Raw genomic sequence first — 23,358 nt, 5'->3', positions numbered from 1 at the left:
AATTGTAAATGTTAAAGCACACATTTTGCATTTAGCATTATATTCGCACAGTGGATCACTCGTTAACCAGTCATATTGGCATTCCCATTCGTGCTTATATTTTTGCTTTACCTTCGATAGTTTGGCTTTCTTTCTTGGCGTTGTAGGAGTAGTGTCACTATCACTTTCCATCTTTTGTACACTAAGCTTATCACTACAGGGTTCACTCCACACAAAAAAACGGTTAAATATTGATAACGAACTTAACGTAGTAGTAATTGTAACATACACGAATGACATGACACTGACAGTCTTGAATATTTGTCACTGACAGTGACAGTAGGCACACTGACAGTGACAGATTCGTTCAGAAACTTAGTGTGATTTGATTTGTTTTTAGCTGCAGCAGTGAGCGCGCAGTGAGCGCCCTCTGTCTGACAAAAAAAATTTTTGAGCGTCTGCTTCGATGCTGAAAACAGTATTTTTGTATACTTTTTTTTTGTAAAACAGTAAAAAGTATAATTTAGTGAAAAACAGTATAATACTGTTTAAAACAGTATAGTTGGCAACCCTAGTCGCTCTACACACTGTTGAACTACAATTTATGTAAAACTGATTACCATAGATATTCTACCGTAACCTTTTGATGCCCTTCAAGTCATATGTCTATCAAAAGGCCATGGTGGTTAAAATCCGATCGATATAAAAAAAGAAACAGCTGGATGCGAGTCAGACTCTCGTTAGAAACCAAAAACGAAAGTTAAATTTTGTTGTCTATGCATTTAATTCATACATCTATTTTTGAGTCCACCCTTTATTGATAACTACATAAGACACAAATATACATGATTCAACAAAATGTTACAACATATTGCATTTATATTGTTGCTAAGTTTGCGTTTTAACAGCGTCCGCGTCGGCTAATCTAAACTCTTTTTTGACCTCAATAGCTGTTTCGTCATAGGCAATAATCAATCATTATTAAGAGTTATTGAAGCTAGAGGAGAATTGGTAGTGTTCTAGGGCTTGAAAACTTTACGTTACCAAAAGAGGATTCGATCCCGGTCGAGAAATTCGAGTCTTAGTATTTCCGGGATCCCGGAATGATCCTGAGATTGTGTAGGTAATGAAAAGTGGCAACAAAAGATCACGAAAAAATATATTACCAATTTTCATTTATCCTTTTTATGGACATGGAACATTAAAGAAAATCTTTAATAATTTACTAGACTGTCTTCTTATTGAATAATCTAATAAGAATAAATGGTTTATATAACTGCTGTAATAATTAACGAAACCATCTATAATAATAGTATTTGCTTCTGAGATCAATTTTTGTAAAAAAAACATCCGAAAAGTACGGAATTTATTATATAATCCCGAACGTGGATATAGTTACCAATGTCTGTATCTCGGAGCATGGCAAATATACAAGTATACAATACAAATATCACGGTTCCCGTTAAACAATTTCAATTTATTTTAAAACCTGTAATACCTAGTGTTATAAGTACAACAATACTTCATAAAAAGACACGTCTTAAGAATGACGTTTGGAAAAAATGTAGACGGTAACGTCGATGACACATGTTACTTTCACGGTCCCTGAGTTATAAGAAATCGAAAGAGGTTTTTTCATACCAGCGAAAGATCAAACCTATCGCCGAACACGCAACACCTATCGTCTAGAAATTTCTAAAGTGTCGTATGGAGATACACAGGTGCGCTTAGAAACCAAGGTTGAGCGATCCTTTCAAAATTATTGAAATTTATAAGGGAGTTAAAGCCTACGCGTAATTTGCGCGTTTTATTTGATAATAGCGTAACCCGCAATGTAGGAGTCTGCGTCGCTTGCCTGGTAAAATGCTTTTTTTTTCGTAAAATGTCGTTCGACAGGTAGTTTTTTTTGCATCACACGTCCCCGTTGTGACATGTTCAAACAATGCTCGCTGTGCTGGCTACTGCGACAGCCGCGGACATCCGTCACTCCGCCCTTCTCGTGCCACCGTTGCCCAATGTCCCTTATCTTCTTAAACGCAACGACCAATTGTTAGACCTGATCAATACGTATTTAGTTTCAAAATGCTGTTTTTTTATTTGTTCGACTTTGCTGGCCCCGCCCCTATATAACACACATGCCGCTTGCCGCTTTACGCCCAGTTTTGGTGTAAGAAAAAAAATGCTAGACGCGTAGAACGTCCAACGTTCTCCTTAATGTTCCACGTCTCTCTAAACAAGGCCTAAATCTGGGCGTAACGACTATAATTTATAACATCCTCTAAAGTTTCCTTACAAGAAATAAAGTTACGGCAAAAAGGACATAGAAATTATGTCAGATTTTATCTAGTGATCCCACAATTAAATTACAAAAATCTCATAAATATGGTATCGTTTTTCCTTAAATAACTTGTTTGATTGCATTGATCATTACTACTAATGAGTCCCAAAGTTTATAGCTGATACGAAACTAGTCTCATAAATTTGTTTTATAAAATTTCCAACAAACTAATTTAATCTGTTTGACTTCTGGTATTAATTGCCAACTTGCCTTTGTTCTCTGGGACTAATTACATAAATGAACCCGTTTTGCCTGGCATTTAACTTTCCTATATTTGCTTCGTTCCACTTTAAATGTTATCTCTTGTTATTCTTTTTATTTTTTTCTCATCGGTTGATTGTTCTATTGATTTTGAAGATACTTTCTTAACTTTCAATATACAGAAGCGAACGTAAGCCAGTTGAGTTATTGTAAATAACTTCTAAACTCAGTATTTAAACGACTTTTTGAATGTCGGTAGTTGACACAATTTTTCTTTGCAATTAGGGAACGGGATAGGAAAATGTATTTTCATATTGGTAATTTGCACATTGTCACCTAAAATGTATTCTTCTCAACTTGAATGCTTTGAATGCTTCTATAGAAATCTCTACTAGGAGATTTGCACCTGCTACAGTATCGAACATAATGAAGTTATTAATAGAACCGAACTTTTAATGTACTATACGTTTTTCTATCATCAAATATCATCCGAAGTTCGAAGTTTTATTATTGGAATGATATTTCTCCGAAGGAGATGTCGGCCGTGGCGGGTTTTAATCGGCTCGTTTGCGCGAGGAGCCCCAAATTCCCATAAATAATGGTGTAAGGAGGGAAGGGAGGCGTGTACTCAGCAGGGTAGTAACTGCTGTCTCATACCCCTAGCTACCTACCAAAAATTATCATCAGTCATTGTGAGAACACGTCTAGAATTAATTTATGTTGATTATGATATCCAGTTTTAAATCTTAGACTCTAACTTATCACATTTTTAAGTTATTTTATAAAGTACTTACCTACGTGCGAGTTTTTTAGGGAGTGGTAGAGTGTAGCGCTTCGATCGTAAAGTTGCAGCCCGAGATTCCGGGGTAGTCTCACAGCGTTTCGTTAAGTAATGAAAGCACGTGAAGTAATGGCCTCGCAGCGCTCTTTCTTTGTAGATCTTTAGAGTTTCCCTTTTAAAAAATAGATTTCTTTCTTAGAAAAAATCCTTGTTTGAGTTTTATGAACAGCTGACTTAATTAAGCGCCAGAAGACCCGCCAGCCCATCTTTAGCTGTAGTTTACAAAGAATCACAATAAAGTAGTCATCAAACACAAATCAAAACTCAAAGATTATGATCTACGCAAACATATTTTCAAGTCAAGTTTGTAAACATCCAGTTGCTCACCTTCAGTTTAATCGAATACTTTTTACAAACTGACAAAACAATCTACTCGAGAAAAATCTAAATAAAGTCCACTTATTATCACAACGTTAAATTATACAATGTCGCTTCGAATGTAGTAGTGGAAAGTAATGAACATGTAATGTACGCTAGTGTATGTACGCGGCTATAAATAGGCTTCAAAAATGAGTCATTTAGTTATTGTATCCGCGTTAGCGCACGCCGTATGCTCCGATGTAAATATTAAAATATTCTATGATGTTTCTTACAGAGGAAGATGAGTCCCAGATATTCGTCAAGTTCTTCAAGTTCCACAAGTGCTACGACCTGATACCGACCTCTGCGAAGCTGGTGGTGTTCGACACGCAGCTCCTGGTCAAGAAGGCATTCTTCGCTCTCGTTTATAACGGTCAGTGTGTGATGTTTGCGTATTCCTCCGTGGACACTAGAGGCATTTATCATGTTGAGTGCAAATGACAGGTTAGTTTAAAAAACTTGACGTCTCTTTCATTCGGATTGTTTAAAATTAAAAATGTATTTTGCTCACCGTAATAATGCCGCTTTTAGATGTTCGTCTTATCATTTTGTTCAATGCCATGTTTTATGTGTTTTTTTTTACCAATCAGAGTTTTTGTATTAAAGTGACTTACCTTGACCTAGAACGAGTATGCTATTAAATAAAAACTTGTGTTAATGTTAATCATAGCGAATGTATTTTATGAAGCGTTGCGAATTGTTTCCTATACAGACTGTTTATAGCGATTATGAAGCGTTTATGATGCGAAGCGAGGTTATTAAGAGAATGAACTGATTGAATAACATTTCTGATTTATTTATGCAGCTATGGTGTTCGCATTGTACGCCGGAACCCCATAAGAAACAATACGGCCGCGTTGCCATGGAAACCAAGGTGTTTATCGTTCCAGGTTACCATTAAGGAATTTAACATTGAAATCGTAAAGCTATATTACTATTTATACGATTTTCTATTGTTAGATAAAACCGATAGTTTATGAAGATAAATTAATTAATACCTGGATTTACAAGTTGATTACGACAAATACCTGTATCGTGACTGATTAACTTTGCCAGTTATTAGATGATAAGACGTGCGATAACGAGTTTAATGACCTCTGCTTCATTGCGTCAGTTGCCATAAAGAATCTTCGACGTTTGCAGTCTCCACCGCGTGGTTGTATTGTTTCTTAAGGAGGTTACACTTACTGCCCATTTAGACAATAACCACGCGTTTAACATTACGCTTTAAGACTGCAATAGCTGAATATAACAGTACTGCCATTAGTCAATTTATTAAAGCCTGTGAACCTTTTTTGCTATTCTTCCATCTCCCTTGGAAATGTGACATGTTTCTATTCGTTAATGGCAAAAAAATGCTTTTAATGTGAGAATATTTTTATGAAAACAATGTTAGTCAATTGATGTATAGCCATATGTAATCGTGTTACAATAACGTCTTTCTATTTCCCTTAATCGCACCACTCGATCTCGCAAACTTTTTTATCAATGCAGTCAGTGCTGCCAGTCTTTCTTAAATGTTGCAAGTAACAAAAAATTGTTTACGTTTATGAAATAATATATTATAATGTCACCTTCGAAACAAAGTTCGGCTTAAAAATCTTTATTAAAATGAATGTTGTTGCCAATATTTTGTTCTCCTCGGGTTTCTTTAAACCATGCCCTATTATAACGACCAGCATGCCAACTGCGACAATAAAGAAGCCAAATATTCTATTCTCTTAGTTTTTGAGTTTCGTTTTTCATGTTGACGTTAGTATAAATATGGCTACATTACCGAGTCGTTTGATTAATGACGACCCACTTAGATCGCATTATAACATTATCTACAATGTTCGTGCATACAATTGGCATGTGGTCCTGATGTTCGTACATTAAACCGGTTACAAACCCAGTGCATTGTTCGCAACAATAAAAGACAAACCCTTGAGCTGAAACTGTTTATACATAGGATCATATACGCTTGTATCAGGTGGAGATTGTAAATTACTAAGCAAAACTAAATTTGGTAAAATAGTCGCTATTATATACTTTCACGCTGGCTTCTTTACGTTAGTCTATGAAATAATTACATAAAATACATTGTCATGATACAACAATTGTTACCGCCAACATTGGTGTCACTGATCATGTATAGCCAATACCAATATGATGTTTGTCAACAGGCGTCCGCGCCGCGCCCCTATGGGACTCACAGAGGCAGAAGGTCGTGGGCATGCTCACCATAACAGACTTCATCAAGATCCTGCAGATGTACTACACGAGTCCCAACGTCGCTATGGAAGAGCTCGAAGAGCACAGACTCGAGACTTGGCGTCGTAAGTACATTACTTATTGTTTATGTTGCGGTGATTGATACACTTGATCATTTGTTACTGTGAGGTTGATTCCTGCTCCTCGTGCTACTGGTATCGTGTCTGCCCCAGTCCCTAAGAAGCTTCTTCAGATGGCTGGTGTTCAGTACTGCTATATCTCACCTTGGGCAACTTTGCTAAAGCCACTAATGCGGCTATTGCTAAATCTTATGCCTAGGTCACTCCTGACTTGTGGGGGGACATCCCTCCGACCAAGTCACCTTACTCAAAGTTCAAGGCTTCGACAGTTTCAAGACGTGTAACTAAAAAATCTCTGCACCATCTTGAAGTAAAGTTCATGCGAATGCTCATCGACCTGTTACTCAATTGGATATGGTCTTAACACTTACCACTTACCTAAAAGTTTGTTGAAATGTAAGATATCGCGCATAGCACAGAAAAAAAGAGAAGAGAGTTCGTTAAAGCAAGCGACTCGTAGTCTGCCTACCTATTACCATGTTACCTATTACCTAGTCTACCATGAGTAGTTTTGCAGTTAGGCTAGTCTGGGCGCTGGCTTTATCGGAGCATAAAGCGATCCATTATCCTGCTTTTATAACCTATTATTTAGACGTACGTGTTTAACGCATGTGTAATAATAATAAATATCATAAAGTTTTGCTATATACGGGAGAAAAAAACATTAAATGTCAACCATTTATTTTGCCATAGGGTATATGATGACGAATCAAGTTATTATTTTGTGCACCGCGAGTTTTTTAAGAATTTCTGTGATTTTTCACGAGTGACTTGAAGTGCAAATATAAAAAAAAACAATAGACAGAGAATAAACTAAAATGTTCAAATTTATTCTAAAATAGTTGTAAGTAACAATGGCTCTATTGTGTAATTAACGAAAATGTTCTGGGAGGTTCTTTTTATTTTTATTTATGACACCGATAACAGTTCAAAGTTTAAGGTTGTATAATATTCTACATTGTTAGCTACATGCGTAAAAGTACATCATGAGTATTTTAATAATTCAATACATTTATGAACAACCAAATCATCGAGAATATTCAGTCGTGCAACTGCACAACTAGCAATGGGTCTATGAAAATTGATAAGCTTTGTCCTTCAGACTTAAAAAAGCCTGATGCCTTTGATTGTCGTGATCAACTTAGATCACGACAACTTATGCAGTTTGCAACTCTAGACCAAAACAATTGTGGTAACATTGTCAGGTCCCTATTGTCTATTTCAATGATATTTGATATTTTTATGTTAAAAAAAAACGACTCTAGGGTTTTACAAACATGCACAAAGACACCCAGACTCAAAACAAGCAATTGTGGATCACACAAATGCTAGTCCTACGGGTTTGGCGTGATAACCTCAACCACTCGGCTATCCGTGCAGTCTAATTGTTTTCAAATTGTAATCAAAAATTCCTCCTCGTGATTTCAGAAGTCCTAAAAGGCTCAGTGATGCCGTTGGTGTCGATCGGGCCGGACTGCTCCCTGTTCGAGGCGATCCGGATGCTGATCACCAACCGCATCCATCGGCTGCCGGTCATCGACCCCGAGACTGGCAACGTCTTGTACATCCTCACGCACAAACGTATCCTACGTTTCCTGTTCTTATATGTGAGTACCTACTGTTGTATTATTTTAACCTCAATAACATTGTTTTCCCATAACGTTTTAATAAAGAAGTGAATTTCTCAGTTGTCGTATAGGTATTCATAGTAGAGCTATGCTTAATTTGACGCTAGATGGCGTTGTGTAAAAGTGGAGAAAAAGGTTATCCCTAAAAGTGCCGGGTCTTTGGTTCTGTACTGCACAATACATATATCTTGTGCTTAATTTTAGCTATGTATTTCAAACACGTAGTACTTCTCCAAATAACACAAGTTTCAATATTATTGAGAAATAAAGATTGTGTTTTAGTCTGGTCGACACTAAACCTCTAGCAGCAAATACCAATTTTATCTTTGATAAATATTTGACATTGAAAAAATCTGCATTCCAGATAAATGAGTTGCCAAAGCCGTCGTACCTTCAATGCAAGTTGCGCGACCTTCGCATCGGCACGCTCAACGACATAGAGACGGCCACTGAAGACACGCTGATCATCGACGCGCTGCGCAAGTTCGTCAACCGTCGCGTGTCCGCGCTGCCGCTGATCGACGCGGACGGACGGCTCAAGGACATATACGCCAAGTTTGATGTCATAGTAAGTGTATCAGCTATCCTATTGACTGGCCTGTTGGTCTAGTGGTTAGGGACCCTGGATATACCGGAAGTCGTGGTTCGATTCCCACCCAGGACAAGTGTTTGTGTGATGAGCACGATCATTTGTTCTGTGTCCCTATGTAATTAGTCTATACTATGTATGTATTTAGAAATATATAAGTATGTCAGTTGTCCAGTCATAATACAAGCTTTGCTTAGTTTGAGACTAGATGGCGTTGTGTAAAATAAAACCTTTTATTAACTGAACAGTTTTACATCAATTCCGAACATAGGACAAAGGCTATTTTTTCAAGACCTATTGTAACTTTTAACAGTCGGTAATTTTTCTATTGTATAGCTATCTAAACTAAAAGCAAACAATCTAGATATGTATTTTTTTGTTTAAATTATTTGTTACCTGACTTATCGCATACCTTCCTTTAGAATTTAGCAGCTGAGAAGACGTATAACAATCTGGACGTGACCCTAAAGACAGCCAACGAACACCGCAACGAGTGGTTCGAGGGCGTCCAAAAGTGCACCCTCGATGAAACACTCTACGATGTCATGGAAAGGATAGTGCGAGCTGAGGTTAGTATTTCTTTGCGATCTTATTAATGTAGTCCCATAGATGTAGCCACACTGGGGCAAGCTGGTTGCAAGCAAGGAGATTTTAGTGGCCGATCTGATCAAGATTTTGGAAACGCAATTTTGCTGAAACTTGCGCTTGCAATTTTTCTTGCCTAACCATGTACGACCTTATACACCAATAGAATGGCCATTCAGCATATTACGGCGAGTCAAAACGCTGCTTTGCTCAATCACGAGCGAAAATCGCGAAAAAGCGGCCTGTTTATGCTAATTATGCAAAGAGAGGATCGCCGAATCTCGAAATTTATTCCGTTATGTTACACAAAGTTATTTTGATAGTACTACTTTATTGTGATCTATTGTTGACCTCAATAAATGAATTAAGTTATAAAACAATCAAATTCCAGGTTCATCGTTTGGTAGTAGTCGATGAGAACGACAAAGTGATCGGCATTATATCGCTGTCCGATCTGCTGATGTACCTCGTGTTGCGGCCCACGGGCGAGTGCGGAGCGGGCGGGACTAGTCTCCGCAACGAGCACGCCTCCATCGAGGAGAAGGACGAGAACACGAGTCCAGAGGGCGAACAGGCCGCCGACACCGGGACCGGACCTCCTGAGGGCTTCCAAGACGAAGCTGCCGCCCTCAGCCCCGCCGATGGAGACCAACAGACTCACCAAGAATGATTTACTCGTATCGTTATTTAAAAAACCGTTTAAAACCTGAGCAGGCGACACGATTTGTATTAAAATACCCTTTTTGATTGATTATTTACATGCAGCAAACATTATTGGCACTGCCTTGCTGAGCGCAGTAACTAGGATAGGCGGTCTTGTCTGCTTGACGAACAAATTTACGTCGTCTACTCAGGGTCTGTGTTCAGTATAAACGCTTATTTTTAGTATATACGAAACCTGGAAATGGTTCTATTTTCACACCATGTTTTTTTGTCGATCTTATGCCGCCAACAAGTCTAAATGAAAATAATGAGATGATACAACAGCCATCGTTCAAGATTTACACTTGAACACATTAAAAAGTTTCGGTTTTAGTATATACCAATAATAATATTACAAATAATCACATAGCCGTCATCATATTTAAGTATATCACATAAATATCAATGTTCATTCAAATAAAACATTTACAATATAACTTATTAAATTAATGATACGATACAGTAAAATAATTCGTGGTAGGGTCAAGCGTCGATAGTGAGTGCCAACAACGGTATTGTGATTTCGTTATGAGTTTCTTAGTTATATAAAGCTTGCGTTTTGCGAGCGCGGTTTATTTAAGTCTGCATTTCCATTTAATTAAACTGTGTAGCAGTAGCAACTAACCAGTGTAAGTGGTGGGATAGTTGACTGTCGGGGATTGATCCTCGACATGTGGCGACATCAGCTGGTGAGCTGGGAACACGGACGGATCGAGAAGACCTCGCTTGGGTCAGCGCCTAGAACACACGTCTCTTACAAATTATTGTACCTAATACCCCCACTGGAAACACAGTCCCGCATTAATGCTTATAAAACACCCGAACATATTGGGCTTTTGAGGTAGATCAATATGTTTGGGTGTTTTATTCACGGTAGATATAGAATAGGTACAATCATTAGTAAGAGACAGCCGCGGACAAGCGAAGTCTCCTCGATCCGTCCGTGTTCCGGGGAATGCGCCGGCGCATTTCAAGGATCAATCCCCGACATTGACTGAGTTTGAAATGCGACTTGAGGCGTTACAGTTGACTTGGCAAAAGGATTTAGATATTGCTTTCAGTCCATTTAATTTAATAAAATTCTAAACAAATTGGCCTAACTGATTTTGGAACGTTTTTACGTTTGGCTAACATTTATTTACAGTTTGAAGCGTCATTATACTTTAATACAATTTATTTTAAAATACCATGAGTGATCATTGTTTTTTTTAAGTATTTCCAAAATTAAAGTGTATTTGTAAATCTTGCATGTAGTTGAACTCATGCTATCAAAGTCCACTTTGTCATGTTAATATTCCGAAGCCCGATTTATTCTTAGCAACCGTATGTGATCGATCACTTTCATAAGATGGTTGTGATTTTTTTAACTGTTTTCATTTCACTAATGGATTTTGATATGTTTTTTTTTTTCAGTTTCATTTTTGATATGTACTTTATGTGTCTATTCCATTGTTTGTATGATATTGTGTTTCCCCGTGTAATGTGATCCCTACGGGTTTCCTTTTTTGGCAGAATCTATGAGATCCGAATTGAATTTGGCTTAACGAATATTTTCATTGTTTTTAGGCAAATGTAGATTCATCAAAATTTAAATTTGCTCTCACAAAAATATATTTTAGCTTTTTGAGTAAAATTTCACTTGGATATTCTGGTCATATATACGAAACTGATTTGGTTACCGAGTCGATTGGTAAATGATAACATTATCATTAAACCATTAAGTTTACAACCAAAGACATCCACGAACGTTTCGCCACCACACCTCTCCGTCAGTGAATGCAGAATTTTTGGACCAATAACTTTTCACCCAAAGAATAATTGGTCGACGAAAAGCTAATGGTTCATTCGTGGACCAATCGACTTTTAGTCAACCGTTTCAGTTCAAAATTTTAATTCAATGATTTTCTTTAAAATTATGTTTCTTTAATCCAAAAATTACAAAAAAAAATCTGCTGTAAAAGATAGACCCGGTTCTCTCCATACTCCTTAATCTTACTACAGATTGTTGTAGGTTTAAGTTGGATAAACAATACATGTGCTCGCATAGCGGGCGTAACTCCAATTTCAGGAACATATCTAACAACCATACTAAGATAGTAATAAGTTTTGTAATATTATATTGTGCATTCTCTCAGTACCTAGCCACCAAACAGTACTGTTATTGCATCTTACGATAGTGTTAATTTATCAAAGGTGTTGTTGGTAACAGATGTAGGTTCACACAACCTGAGCGACGAGAATTTTACAAATTGGTGTTTAGTATGATGCCAAGTATAGTCGATACTTCGTGACAAAACAATTTTGTTGCTTACATAAGAGCACAACAACTCATGGTATTTGTCGTTGTGTACCCGACATCTGTCGCAGACCGCATTCGTGATTCAGTGTGTGATGTTTTAAATGTCAGGGCGTAGATACATGGAATTCCTTGTAACCTCATCATATTAATCAAGTAGTTATTTAAATACATGTAACTCATATTATATTACCCGTATTAAATTCGATGTTAAATGTTTATGATTAGCAGATGTAATCATTCTAACTTCATGTTTAAATGTAATACGTAGTTTGCAGAAATTCCCTATAATTATAAAAAGTGTCCACAAAACTAACGCCTCTTTTAGTATAAATATTTTATTGTTTGATAGTAATTATTCGAAACTTGGATTGTCAGAGCTACGAAGAAAATCGTTATGAACAATTTTTCTGGTATTATACATATTGTTGAAAAACGTTTTGATTTTTTTTTGGTCATTTAGAAGTCTACAAAAGTATTCATGTAGAAATAAACAATTGGCTGTTCAAATCAATTATGTAGCGTAGTATTTTAAACATTTTAATATATTTAAAATTATTTTTGGAGAACTAAATTTATGTGTAGGATAAGTGGTGATGTTTAAAACTGTCGATTCGACTTATTACTAACAAACAAATTAATGTGTACCGATGCTTCCCGTAAGTATTATAAAATTGTGTTATTAATTTATGAGTAGAGTAACTTAAAGTATTGATTCTATCTGTTATAAATGTTGTATTAATAAATTCAGACAAACATCTTGTGAAAACATTGTATCTGAAAGTTTTAAGAATTTTCTAGATATATATGACAAACCATTGTGTATATAATACGTAGTTCCAAATGAAATGATACACATTTCTTCTTAATGTTACTTGTTTGATGTTTGAGAGAAGAAAGCGCACATGATACGGCATTATGAGGTTTAGAAATAAAACATTGATTCTGTCGCCATATTGGTTTTATTTATAACGACACCGTTAAACGTTATTTAAATGTTCTTCTCCATAGGGGTGTTAGTATATTTGCGATGTTATTTTCCGCATTCGTCCTTTTAGCTGTTACTTTCCTGATTACGGACAATATCATCAAAATTTTAATTAAAAATGTTGATTAACGTGCTATAAACAGTAGACTAAACAAATTGCAGTTGGGTATGAGACCACATGTGTCCGAATACAAATTTTAAGCTGAAAACTAAATTAAGGCTGTCTCATTGACACACCCGTAAGTTCGGCCTATACCAGCGCACCTATGTGGAAAATTGTATAGCGGGAATTCAAATAGCTTATGCTATTGATGGCTGACCGAATGCAGCTGAACCCTTGCTTAAATCTAAACTCAACCCAGTTATCCGGCCATATGATAAGACATGGTAAGGGTTCTCAGACAATCTTGGTTTTGACTACTCGTAACAACTGTCAAAGATGTACAAATTAAAAAGGGGCCTACAATTTAGCGAGGCTTTGGAACGAACGAACATAAATGGTCAACCATTCACAAAGCAATTTGGCCGAGCGTTACTAAATATGTGATCGTTTAACACGTGCTTGTAGTTAGTTACCTTGTCTCTTGTTGTGTTGGTTGGTTGTGTTGGTCACCAATCGCCATAAAGTGCAGTAATTGGTCTGTATTATCTGCACTCATGATCTTTGACATCCCCTCTTGACAGATTTTTCTTCTTTGTAAGGTTTTTAAATTACCATTCCTATTGGTTGCCATGCAAGTTAAGATCGCGAACCAATCTCGATCTGGCCAATTTCATCGCCGCAACCGATAAGTACGGTTGCTGTCAAAGGTTGGGCACATTTTTTGGTATCTACTTTGTTTTCTAATGTAATTAAGTCAATGTTCTCTCGGCTCTTTGGCAATTCTGGTTTTCTTGAGGTATTAAAAGGAAAAAAGGGTAACGTAAGAATAAAAACGACGATTCTTTTGTAACATTTTATTACGATTGGTTAAGTTACATTAAGTTTACATATCACAAAATGTTTTTTTTTCCGGAGCGAAGCAGCGAATCGGTTACAATCATTGGTCCAATATCTTTCTGTGCACATTAACTTCTAAGTAATCTTGACACATAGAAGAGCTTCTTGCAGTCTTACTCTGGTATTTAATATAGCATTTAACAATGTCAGTTGTTATTTGTTTCTTTAGCTTGAATACTACATGCTCACATCGCCCCTTCCAATTCCTCAAATCCTTTTCCTTTACAATTTCCCTACCAAGTTCTTTAAGTCTTACTTTAGGTTTTTTCTCCAAAACCCGATTAACTACTGCTGGTATTTTGTCTACCTGACCTCGTACGGTCCTTTCGACCTTTCTGATAATCCCTACCTACGTTGTTTACCGTTCTATGTTCCTGATTGTATTATACAATGCCCTAAGTGCTGTAAACATTACACTAACCGGCGCTGCTGCGGTCCGGATCGGCGACAGCAGAAACAGTATAAATAATATCGAAGGTGTGCATTATTCTATAACGACTACGGCTGGTCTTCAACTAAAGTCTCAAACAAATCTTCTTTGGAAAAATTTATGAACCTCCTACAAAACTGATAAAACTACTATCAGCAGATTATTAATTGATAATGCTTCAAGGATGATTATATTTTGGATAGTCAAAAAACCGCCGTAGCCGTTAAAACCAACAAATAACTTAAACATAACACATTAAACTTATAAAACATAACTAACATAGTTTGAGATCAATATATAGGCAAAATTAACTATAACAATAAACTTATGTTATTCTAAAATAGGGATGTAAGCATGGCGAGAGATACATTGATAATTTCTAGCTTATCCACGGTTATATGGCACCTACTTGAGATAATATGGCACTGCGTCAAATGGTGTCATTAAAATGCGTTATTAGGGCGTTGGTTATATTGAAGCTGGACATTGTCAAATGTATCTGAACTACGAAGCGGGAATATGTAGCTAGAGAGATGGTTAACGGTGACAGTAGTTGTAAGTTGTATACGTGGCAGTCTGGGCTGATTTTGGCTCTTTTAGAAGGCTTTTTTGTATGTTGCCCTTTGATGTCCTTAGATTATTTTGCTCAATGTCTGTTTTTTGATTTCTCTTAATATGGACAATTTGAAACGATCTTATCTTCATAAATCTATCTCTAGCTAATACTCCCGCAAGTAAATACCTATGCAGTGATTGGATAACTCGGTTACATGTGGGGAACATCGATTCGGCACTATAAAATACACCCGTACGATCTCCATTCAAGGCTGAGGGAATCTACCCCAACTATAACCCAGCTCTAACGTTCCCGTGCCTTTCATGTAAACTTTTCAGTGTATTTTAAAGCTTAGTGCAGAAATGTCGGCTGATACTTGGAACCTGGCGGATAGATGGATTTTCAGGCCGGTAGATAAATCTGTCAACTTTGTTGTTCAAGTCAACCATACCCAGTAAAAGGTTTTATACTGGGTATAAGCATAGTTTTAGATATGGCCATAGCTTGTAGCTGATTGTTGCTTCTTCCAATTCTCGAGATCTCAGGTGTTTGACTCGTTAAGGGACGCCGAAAGGTCTGCACTAAGCTTACCGATTTAATCCTTAAAAGTTAGATTAACAACACCATTTAATTACGACCTACAGTTATAATCCTTCATATCAACAATGAACAATGATAAGTAGGTCTTCAATATTCAATGAACTATCTATAAACTAAATAAACGAAACATTTTTAAATTTGAGCGTTAAACTTTGTATTGGTAAATTCAAGTGTTCTGCGGTTACTGATAAAGTGAACTGAAGTAAAATAAACAAAAGCTGTGTTCTTGTTCATTGATTCAGTAGATCTTTGTTGTTCTTTTTTACCCGATGTTATGCTTCGAGGAGCTAAAGGGAATAAGTTGTTAAACTGGGCATTGCGAGAGGAATTATCCTTTAAGTAACTTTTCGTTCCCAGATCCTCCGAATTGAGATGGTCGCTCAACTGAAGTTTCTCAACAACACAGCAGTATTGATGGTACCATTGTTTAATAGAAGGACCGCTTTTATAATACTAACAGTTATTGTTACACAGTGCGAGTGTGGATAATCCACACAGGACATAATATAAACTATTTTACATAAGAGAGTGGTCGGTGTATCATCTCTGTTTTGACGCAGGACCTAGACGTTGCGGTCCTGGTAAGTACACGCATGATATAGAATAAAACTAGAAGACCATTGTGTCTTGGTGACTTTTAGCGGCAATGCGATGTTATTTAGGATCTATTTCCCTTGAAACCGTAGTCTTCAGGCGGTAGATGTACCTAAAAGGATAAAAGGACAAGAAATGTATTCCTGGTCCTCTTATCGCCGTCATGCAATTTCTGCAGACGGCTTTGTGACGTGTGTTTAAAGTAAGCCGCTCCCTGAGGGTCTACTAGGTACGCCTGTATCGGGAAAGCAATTTCGGATGTTCGCGGCTTAGAGCCTTAGTTCTCCTTCTTGGTCACTCTGGTTTTGTGAGTGGAATATGATCCCGTCAAGTCCGGTAGTCCGTTCCAATATATACTTCTAATTCATAAATATGTAAGATGACGAACACAATCATAATCAAAAATACCAAAAGAAACGTATTTGACTGATTCCTTTAGCTGTTAGCGAACCGCTTTTAACAATTTTAATTACAAATCAATTCATTCCAAGATGAGTTATAGCTCAACTTGGAAGAGCCAACAATTACTAGTTATTTATCAACATCAACAATTTTTTTATCATTAAGGCCTATGATTTTATATTAATTTTGTCATCCAAATAGAAGTTTGTCATACCCTCACGTTGACGAAATTATTGAAGCTATTAAAGAATTATGGTTTTCACCAACCAAAGCGGATTTATACGATGTTCTTATACTGCATTAGAAGATTTACTTTGAATTGGAACATTTACTATTCTGCCATATTAAACCTCAACCCTGATCTTAGATATTTGAAAGACAACTTTTTTGGAGAAAGTTGGTTGAATATCACGGTACATAAGTTGTCTGTCGATGTTAGAGTTTCGAGGCCTTTTCCAGGTCAACTGATCTTGTCATGTGAATAAGGAAATACAAATACCTACACTAAACAAATTTAGCCTACAATGTTATACGTAACGATTATTACATATTTTACTAAAGAATTCTAATAATACATTAGGTTATAGTTTAGATAGTACTTAAAATATCACATTTATAATAATTATGAAGTAAATACAAACATAATGAGACGTAACGAGAAAGACAAAGATACAACTAAAAAGGTTTAAATTATACAAGTAGCGCTGAGCAGACGATGCAGACTTTGGTTATTTGCCGTTTTTTTTTCTTGTAGTCAACAATTTGACCATTTAGCCAAGCGCAACACAGTAAATATTTTTGTGAAACTCGAATACAGACCTTCATCTAGTGATATTAAGGTGTTTTATTTGAAAAGTTCATATCAAGTACGTAAAAGCATTTTAGTTGGAAATCTAAGCCGATCACTTATGAAGCTTCGAAAAGTGGTCTTAAAGTTTATTTTCAATTGACACAAAAATCCGCGGTGTTATTTCAGCGCGCTGGACACAAAGGCTTTTAAATCGCGGTCTCGATGATAAATGATGTTGTGAGACTCTAGTTCATTATCTGCTAAACGCCTTATGTTACATATAAGCATAATCTCACGTATTAACTAAACCTAATAACTCATTATGACTCCTGTAAGTTTTTAATAGGCATGGATGTTATTTTGTCTATTGCTTACAGTCTGTGCTATAGAGGCAATGAGCTGTTTTAAATCAACGGGAAGACCTTAACCATAGTGATTATTGTTGCTTCTATTTAAATCAATTTAGAGATTAATGACGAAGAAATAAATTAAAAATAATATATATACGTATATAAAGTGCGAAATGAGATTATAAATAGTAAGCCCGACGTTATATATATAAATATTTAACAACGTTTGAGCTGAATAAAGTCTACTTAACAATAAACAGGTGAAAAGTACCGATATAAAAATAATGAAGGTATTTTTTGAAGTTTCAAAAACTTAAGGCCGATATATGGGTTACAAAATACAACTATTTTAGGTATTCACCTATAGTTATCAAAACTATCTTATATTTTTGTAAGAGGTCAACAAAAAAATTGAAAAGTGTAAAAAATTACTTGATATGTTTGGGATATTAGAATTTTGGAAAAATCATACAAATTGGATTTCCGCGTCTTTTATAAACTGTACTAATTCGGAACTGTGTTTTAGGACCGTTATATTAATGGCAATTTAGACACCGTAGTTAAAGTTGGGTGCATGCGTTAGTATCCCCAAACCAGTTACTAGCTTTGACGGGAATTCTGTAGGTATGAGTACAGAATATGCGCGGTTCTTAAGTTATAGGCATATAAAAACAGTGTATACATACAATATACGATACTACGGATAGATTACACGTATAAAGAGAATATATACGTGGCTTACTAATATAAAATGCCTACAGTAAAGAGCCACGAAACGAAAGTACAACAGAAAGTTGAACAAAAACGATAGAGGATAGGCATAGCTTGTTGTAGAAAAAATAAAACCGAAAACAAAAAACGAAACGAAATATAACTTTAACCCGTTGCTATAGCTCTGCAAATTTCGTATGAATTAAATCACAAAATATTTCATTTTAAATTATATAACAAGCATACAGGGCTATATCTAAGAAAATCCATAAAAAAGACAGTCGTCGAATCCAGTCGTTTGATCTAATCCTCCCAGGTGTCGTAGCTGGAGTCAGGGTATGCCCACGGGGGTCGGCTGATGGAGCTCGTGTGCGTCGTGGTCCTATTCGTGCGAGTGTTGTAGCTGAAAAATTACACAATAATATTAGTATAATGTAAACATTTGTCTAGTATCGTGGAGGTCTTGCTATACAAGAATTTGTATAGCGAGCCTAAGCACGAGGTGCAGATTCGATCCAAATCATTAAAAGTACTTTTTAAAAGAGTGATAGAGCAAAGTCGTTTTAAGACTTTTGTCAGTTTTGTTAATAAAAGTTGTTTGTAGTTGTTAGTTGGTTCTTTCTTTATTATTCTGACTGTTAAACGGTGAAGGAAAAATCGAGAGGAAACCTGAAATTAATGATCAGCAAAACGTATATAGGCTGGTATTACAAACCGTGCTCGAGTAAATAGCACACTAAATTATTGATGAAAACTTCGTTGAAGTTATTTTGAAAAACATTGCTTTAAAAAAAGATTGTTAGGTAATTGGTTTGTTGTGATTAACTAAACTAAATTTTTGTCATATAACGGTGTGCAATTGGAAACGTTTTGGTCGATTTTTAAAGGCAAAAATTACAAGTTAAGAATGTTTTTTCAATACGAATGGTAGGTATTAAAATCTCCAATGGAAGGGTGGTCGGATTGTATTATTTATTACTAAATACCTTATACTAAATTTTACTTATGAGTGCGTTAAAGTAATTACTATGTGCTTAATAAAAAGTTGACTAACAACATTCTATGTTAAAAGGGTTCTCAACATTCTGCTTAGCATTCGTGATTGAGTCGAAAAAATACCGAATTGACTATAAATGAAATGTGGAATCAAAGTGTAGTGTGTCGATAACCTAAGAATTCAATGATTCATGGACTGTGAATAAGCGACGAAGACGAAGAGACTCATGATTTATTGATGATGATGATCAATAAATTATGAGTCTCTTCGTCTTCGTCTAAACACTTATTAATCGAGTTCATATCGTAAATAAGGACTCTGGTTGGATCCGAAACAAATGGAGCGATCCCGATCGATTAGTAAGTGTAGTTTCTACACTTTGTTTGTCAAAATTGTCAAATTAACGAATCCGCCTAACGATAGTTTTTATAGCCCTGAGACTAATTCTGTGCTTTAAATATTGTGTATGTGGAACTATGTCCCGTAGTCCCGTCCCTCTGCTTACCGTGTCTCCGCCTGTCGGTATGTGGTAGGACGGTAAGGTTGCACAGTCGTTTGGTACGGGCCCCGGCTAGTCGACTGTACTGGTTCTAAGTCTGATTCATGCCAAGATAGTATAGGAGGTGGATACCTGGAAAAGCGGTGACATTTGATAGAACAGGTGCAAAAAATTCAAATGCCTGTAATAAATTGAAAATGTTCATAAAATAAACTACAGAAAATGAATAGAAGTATTTTTTACAGAAAATGAGGTGCTCTTTGACTTTAATGTGACTTGCAGCATTCCGTTTACTGTTTCGTATAGGTGAAGTCCATTCCCTTCATGATGTTAACTATTTACTCTCCTTCTGACACTACATAAGGAATTCAAAATGCTCCTCGTCGTTCGTACTGAAATAAATTACTAAGCTTCTGCAAAAGCAGAACTAATGATCCTATCACCTATTCATGCACAAAACTTTACAGAAGATAATCCTTTTCCTACTCATATTAACAACTAAGTAAAAACTATCGATCGGAAGACAAGGCTTTCAAGGTTTCTGATTTCTATTTATACTTACTCCATGTTGCCGTACAGTCCGTCGCGGTCGTTCCTGTCGCCCTCAAAGATGTTGCGGTCGCCGGTGGTCGGGGGTTGAGGGGACGGCGGTGGGATGGTCGTGCGGGCCAACGGGTTTGGCGGCGGCGGGGTCTCTGGTGGAGGCGCTGGTGGGTTGGTCTCCAAAGTGGAGTTCTTAATTCCGTATTTAAAGTAAACAATCAATCCTGTGAATTAAAGAAAGGTTTATGAGGTTGGATGGAGAGGTGAACGTCGAACTAATTTTAAAGATTCATGAGCTGATAGTTTGATAATTGAAGCTTAATTTGTGTGACACTAATACTTAAATAAAAATAGTATTAGTAGTAGTAGAGTATTATTTTTGAAGGGACTTTATCCATCCCATGTTTCCATAAAAACTATTTGCCAGTAACTTACCGATAATCATCCAGATAGTGAAGCGGACTAGAGTCAGTATGGACAGGTTCAGGATCAGGTAGATGTTGACGATGATAGCGATGGCCGGCACGAACGGGAGTCCAGGTGTCGCGTAGATCAGTGCCACTCTGAAATGTTTTGGACGAGGTCAATATCGATCAAACTAGAGATCGTGTGTTTTGTTTGTTGTCTTTGTATTTTAACTATCGGTGGCAAGATGTGTAAACTCTAAATAACTTTAGAAACTATCTGTCTGTCGATACATTCTCTGCTGTTTAGCTTTCAAAATTCGCTGTGATTAAAATCCACAATTTAATACAACTTGTCAGCTTGGCAAGTAAATTTTGAATAACTTTGTAAATATAATTTTTAAACTATTTAATGTACAAACAGGATAAAATAATGTATGCTTGTGTGTGTTAAAATTTCTCATGTAAGTGAATTATAGTAAATGCTTATCTAAAATAAATATAACTTTAAATCTATGTAGTTGGTACCTAAAAAAAGTAGTAACTAATGAATCTTACCGGTTTTGTGGTTTCCGAGAGATCATCAGCAGAATGACGATAATGGCGAGCATGAGCAGGCACATGGTGACAGTCGTGAAGGTGCACGTTCCAGGGTAGCCGTAGGCCGCAAAGAGGTCGAATATGATGATCAGTACGTACATGACGCCGGTAGCCTTGATCACGAACATTCCTGAGAACGGGCATTAAAAAGGATTTTTTTTTCATTATTTATGTACAAACATTATATAACACGATAGGTACAAAGATACTGCTTATTTTTATACTAGCTGTTGCCCGCGATTTCGTCCGCGTGGTTAGAAGATATCAGTTATGATTTATATCTGCCCTGCTTTTTCCACATTTTCCATTGTATCTTCGCTCCTATCAGTCGCAGCGTGATGTTATATCTAATTAGCGCGTTCAAACAAACAAACTCTTCAGCTTTATATATTAGTATAGAGTATAGATGATGTGGAGAAATATGAGACACAGATACGCACACACGCACACTTATGTATCGACAATTAACCTATAATATGTAAGGGCACCCTCTATTTGTTAATAATATGTTTGGTTTACTTTAGTTACTGTTGTTACTGTTTACTTTGTGATTGTTGAAAGAGCCGAGTATAGCGACATAGGCTTTAAAGCTAGCTTTGTACAAAGGTAGACTCAAAAATTAGTGGCAAGATTTAAACGTGACCTGAATATTTATAATATACTAGCTGTTGCCCGTGACTTCGTCTGCCTGGTTAGAAGATATAAGTTATGACTTTTTTTTCGCTCCTTTTAGTCGCAGCCTGATGATATAATATATAGCCTAAAACCTTCATCAATGAATGGTCTATTCAACACAAAAATATTTTTTCAATTTGAACCAGTTGTTCCTGACATTAGCGCGTTCAAACAAACAAACAAACAAACTCTTGAGGTTTATATATTAGTGTTAGATAGATATAGATTTGTTTTTTTTCGAAAAAGAATTTTAAGTGGTTCAAAGTACCAATATTTAGCCCATAGCTTGGGTTATCCATTTAAGGAAGATTGATAAAATGATGCTATTAAATAATTCTTTACTCGATACTTGAAAATGTTACTAAATTCCACATGACGTCTAATAAGATTTGAAAGGAGAAGACCCAGATTTCGCATAGAAGATGAGGAAAAGGTAGAGTGGGGATGTAATAAGAAAGAAAAGAGATAACACAAAAAACGAGAAACGTGGCAAACGTCACATCTTCAAGTTTCCAGTTCTTAAACTTGATAATGATTCAACGAGGAAGGAATCTTACCGCTGTATTCAGTAGCCGGTCCACAGTCAACCCATGGGAAGAGTCCAGGGCAGAGATAGCTCATGGTTTGCATTTGACGGGCCAGGGCTTGCAGGAATCGGCTGCAGGCGCTGTTACTGCCTGACGATCCACCACCAACTGTGGACACATTGTTACAAAAATCAATAAGATATGTAAGTCTTCAATTGTTTGAAGTTGTGTTCTTTAGCAATAGTACTAAAAAGCGAAAAATTTTTTTTACCTTTCTGAATATTATAGTACGCTAGCTTATTATCTATAAGTGTAGCTCATTTTAAGTCTAAGGTTTGATTTCTATAAAATCAGGAGCCGAGAATTTTTTTCTGAACGCATGCTTATCGTAAATGACTAAGATTGCCGACATTGACACTGTAGCATTAATTGCAAACTTTTGTAGTTTTTGAATGTTATGTATATCAATGTTTTTGTTGTATATTTTAAATTGTAATAATAAATAAAAAAAAAAACTGAAAACTAAACTATTCAGCTTTTTTCGTTAAATATTGGGGCTGATCCTATACAGTGTAAAATGTACGTAAAGTGCACGTGTTAATTATTTTGAAACGTATCAGTCAGCAAAGTTGATGTCTGCAAAGAATCTAAATCGAGTTTCGTAATTTTATATTTAGGTATCCATATAAAGTTCCGGATTGGTAGTACAGATCTCAACAGAAAAGAAACATACAAGATTTGAAAAACAATCGCTGTGATGTCAAAATATATTTCAATAAATTTTAATTTCAAAAATTGATTATAATATAAATTACTTTTAAGACCTTTACTTCAGTTGAT

The 23,358-nt window shown here is 36.2% G+C and overlaps 2 protein-coding genes across 7 annotated transcripts in view; one reads left to right on the top strand and one right to left on the bottom strand.

Annotated features, from left to right (window-relative positions):
• LOC113496173 overlaps positions 1 to 12,804 on the top strand; it is a 75,382-nt gene extending 62,578 nt beyond the window's left edge. For all 6 annotated transcript variants that reach the window (XM_026875311.1, XM_026875309.1, XM_026875310.1 and 3 more), the window contains 6 exons: positions 3,955 to 4,092; positions 5,885 to 6,037; positions 7,481 to 7,659; positions 8,045 to 8,248; positions 8,692 to 8,838; positions 9,246 to 12,804. In XM_026875311.1, coding sequence (XP_026731112.1) covers positions 3,955 to 4,092; positions 5,885 to 6,037; positions 7,481 to 7,659; positions 8,045 to 8,248; positions 8,692 to 8,838; positions 9,246 to 9,524 — 1,100 coding nt within the window. In that variant the 3' untranslated portion in view covers positions 9,525 to 12,804. The remainder of the gene's footprint in view (positions 1 to 3,954; positions 4,093 to 5,884; positions 6,038 to 7,480; positions 7,660 to 8,044; positions 8,249 to 8,691; positions 8,839 to 9,245) is intronic.
• A 6,948-nt stretch (positions 12,805 to 19,752) lies between these two features.
• The window catches only part of LOC113496172 (probable cationic amino acid transporter), a 138,364-nt gene continuing 134,758 nt past the window's right edge, over positions 19,753 to 23,358 (bottom strand). The window contains exons 14-18 of the mRNA XM_026875308.1: positions 22,549 to 22,686; positions 21,275 to 21,446; positions 20,748 to 20,875; positions 20,332 to 20,536; positions 19,753 to 19,901 (exon numbers count right to left, since the gene is read on the bottom strand). Coding sequence (XP_026731109.1) covers positions 19,772 to 19,901; positions 20,332 to 20,536; positions 20,748 to 20,875; positions 21,275 to 21,446; positions 22,549 to 22,686 — 773 coding nt within the window. The 3' untranslated portion in view covers positions 19,753 to 19,771. The remainder of the gene's footprint in view (positions 19,902 to 20,331; positions 20,537 to 20,747; positions 20,876 to 21,274; positions 21,447 to 22,548; positions 22,687 to 23,358) is intronic.

Source organism: Trichoplusia ni, chromosome 7 (assembly GCF_003590095.1).
Source record: "Trichoplusia ni isolate ovarian cell line Hi5 chromosome 7, tn1, whole genome shotgun sequence".
Taxonomy (NCBI): domain Eukaryota; kingdom Metazoa; phylum Arthropoda; class Insecta; order Lepidoptera; family Noctuidae; genus Trichoplusia; species Trichoplusia ni.
Note: the sequence above shows the minus strand (reverse complement) of the source record. Positions and strands in the feature narration are given on the sequence as shown.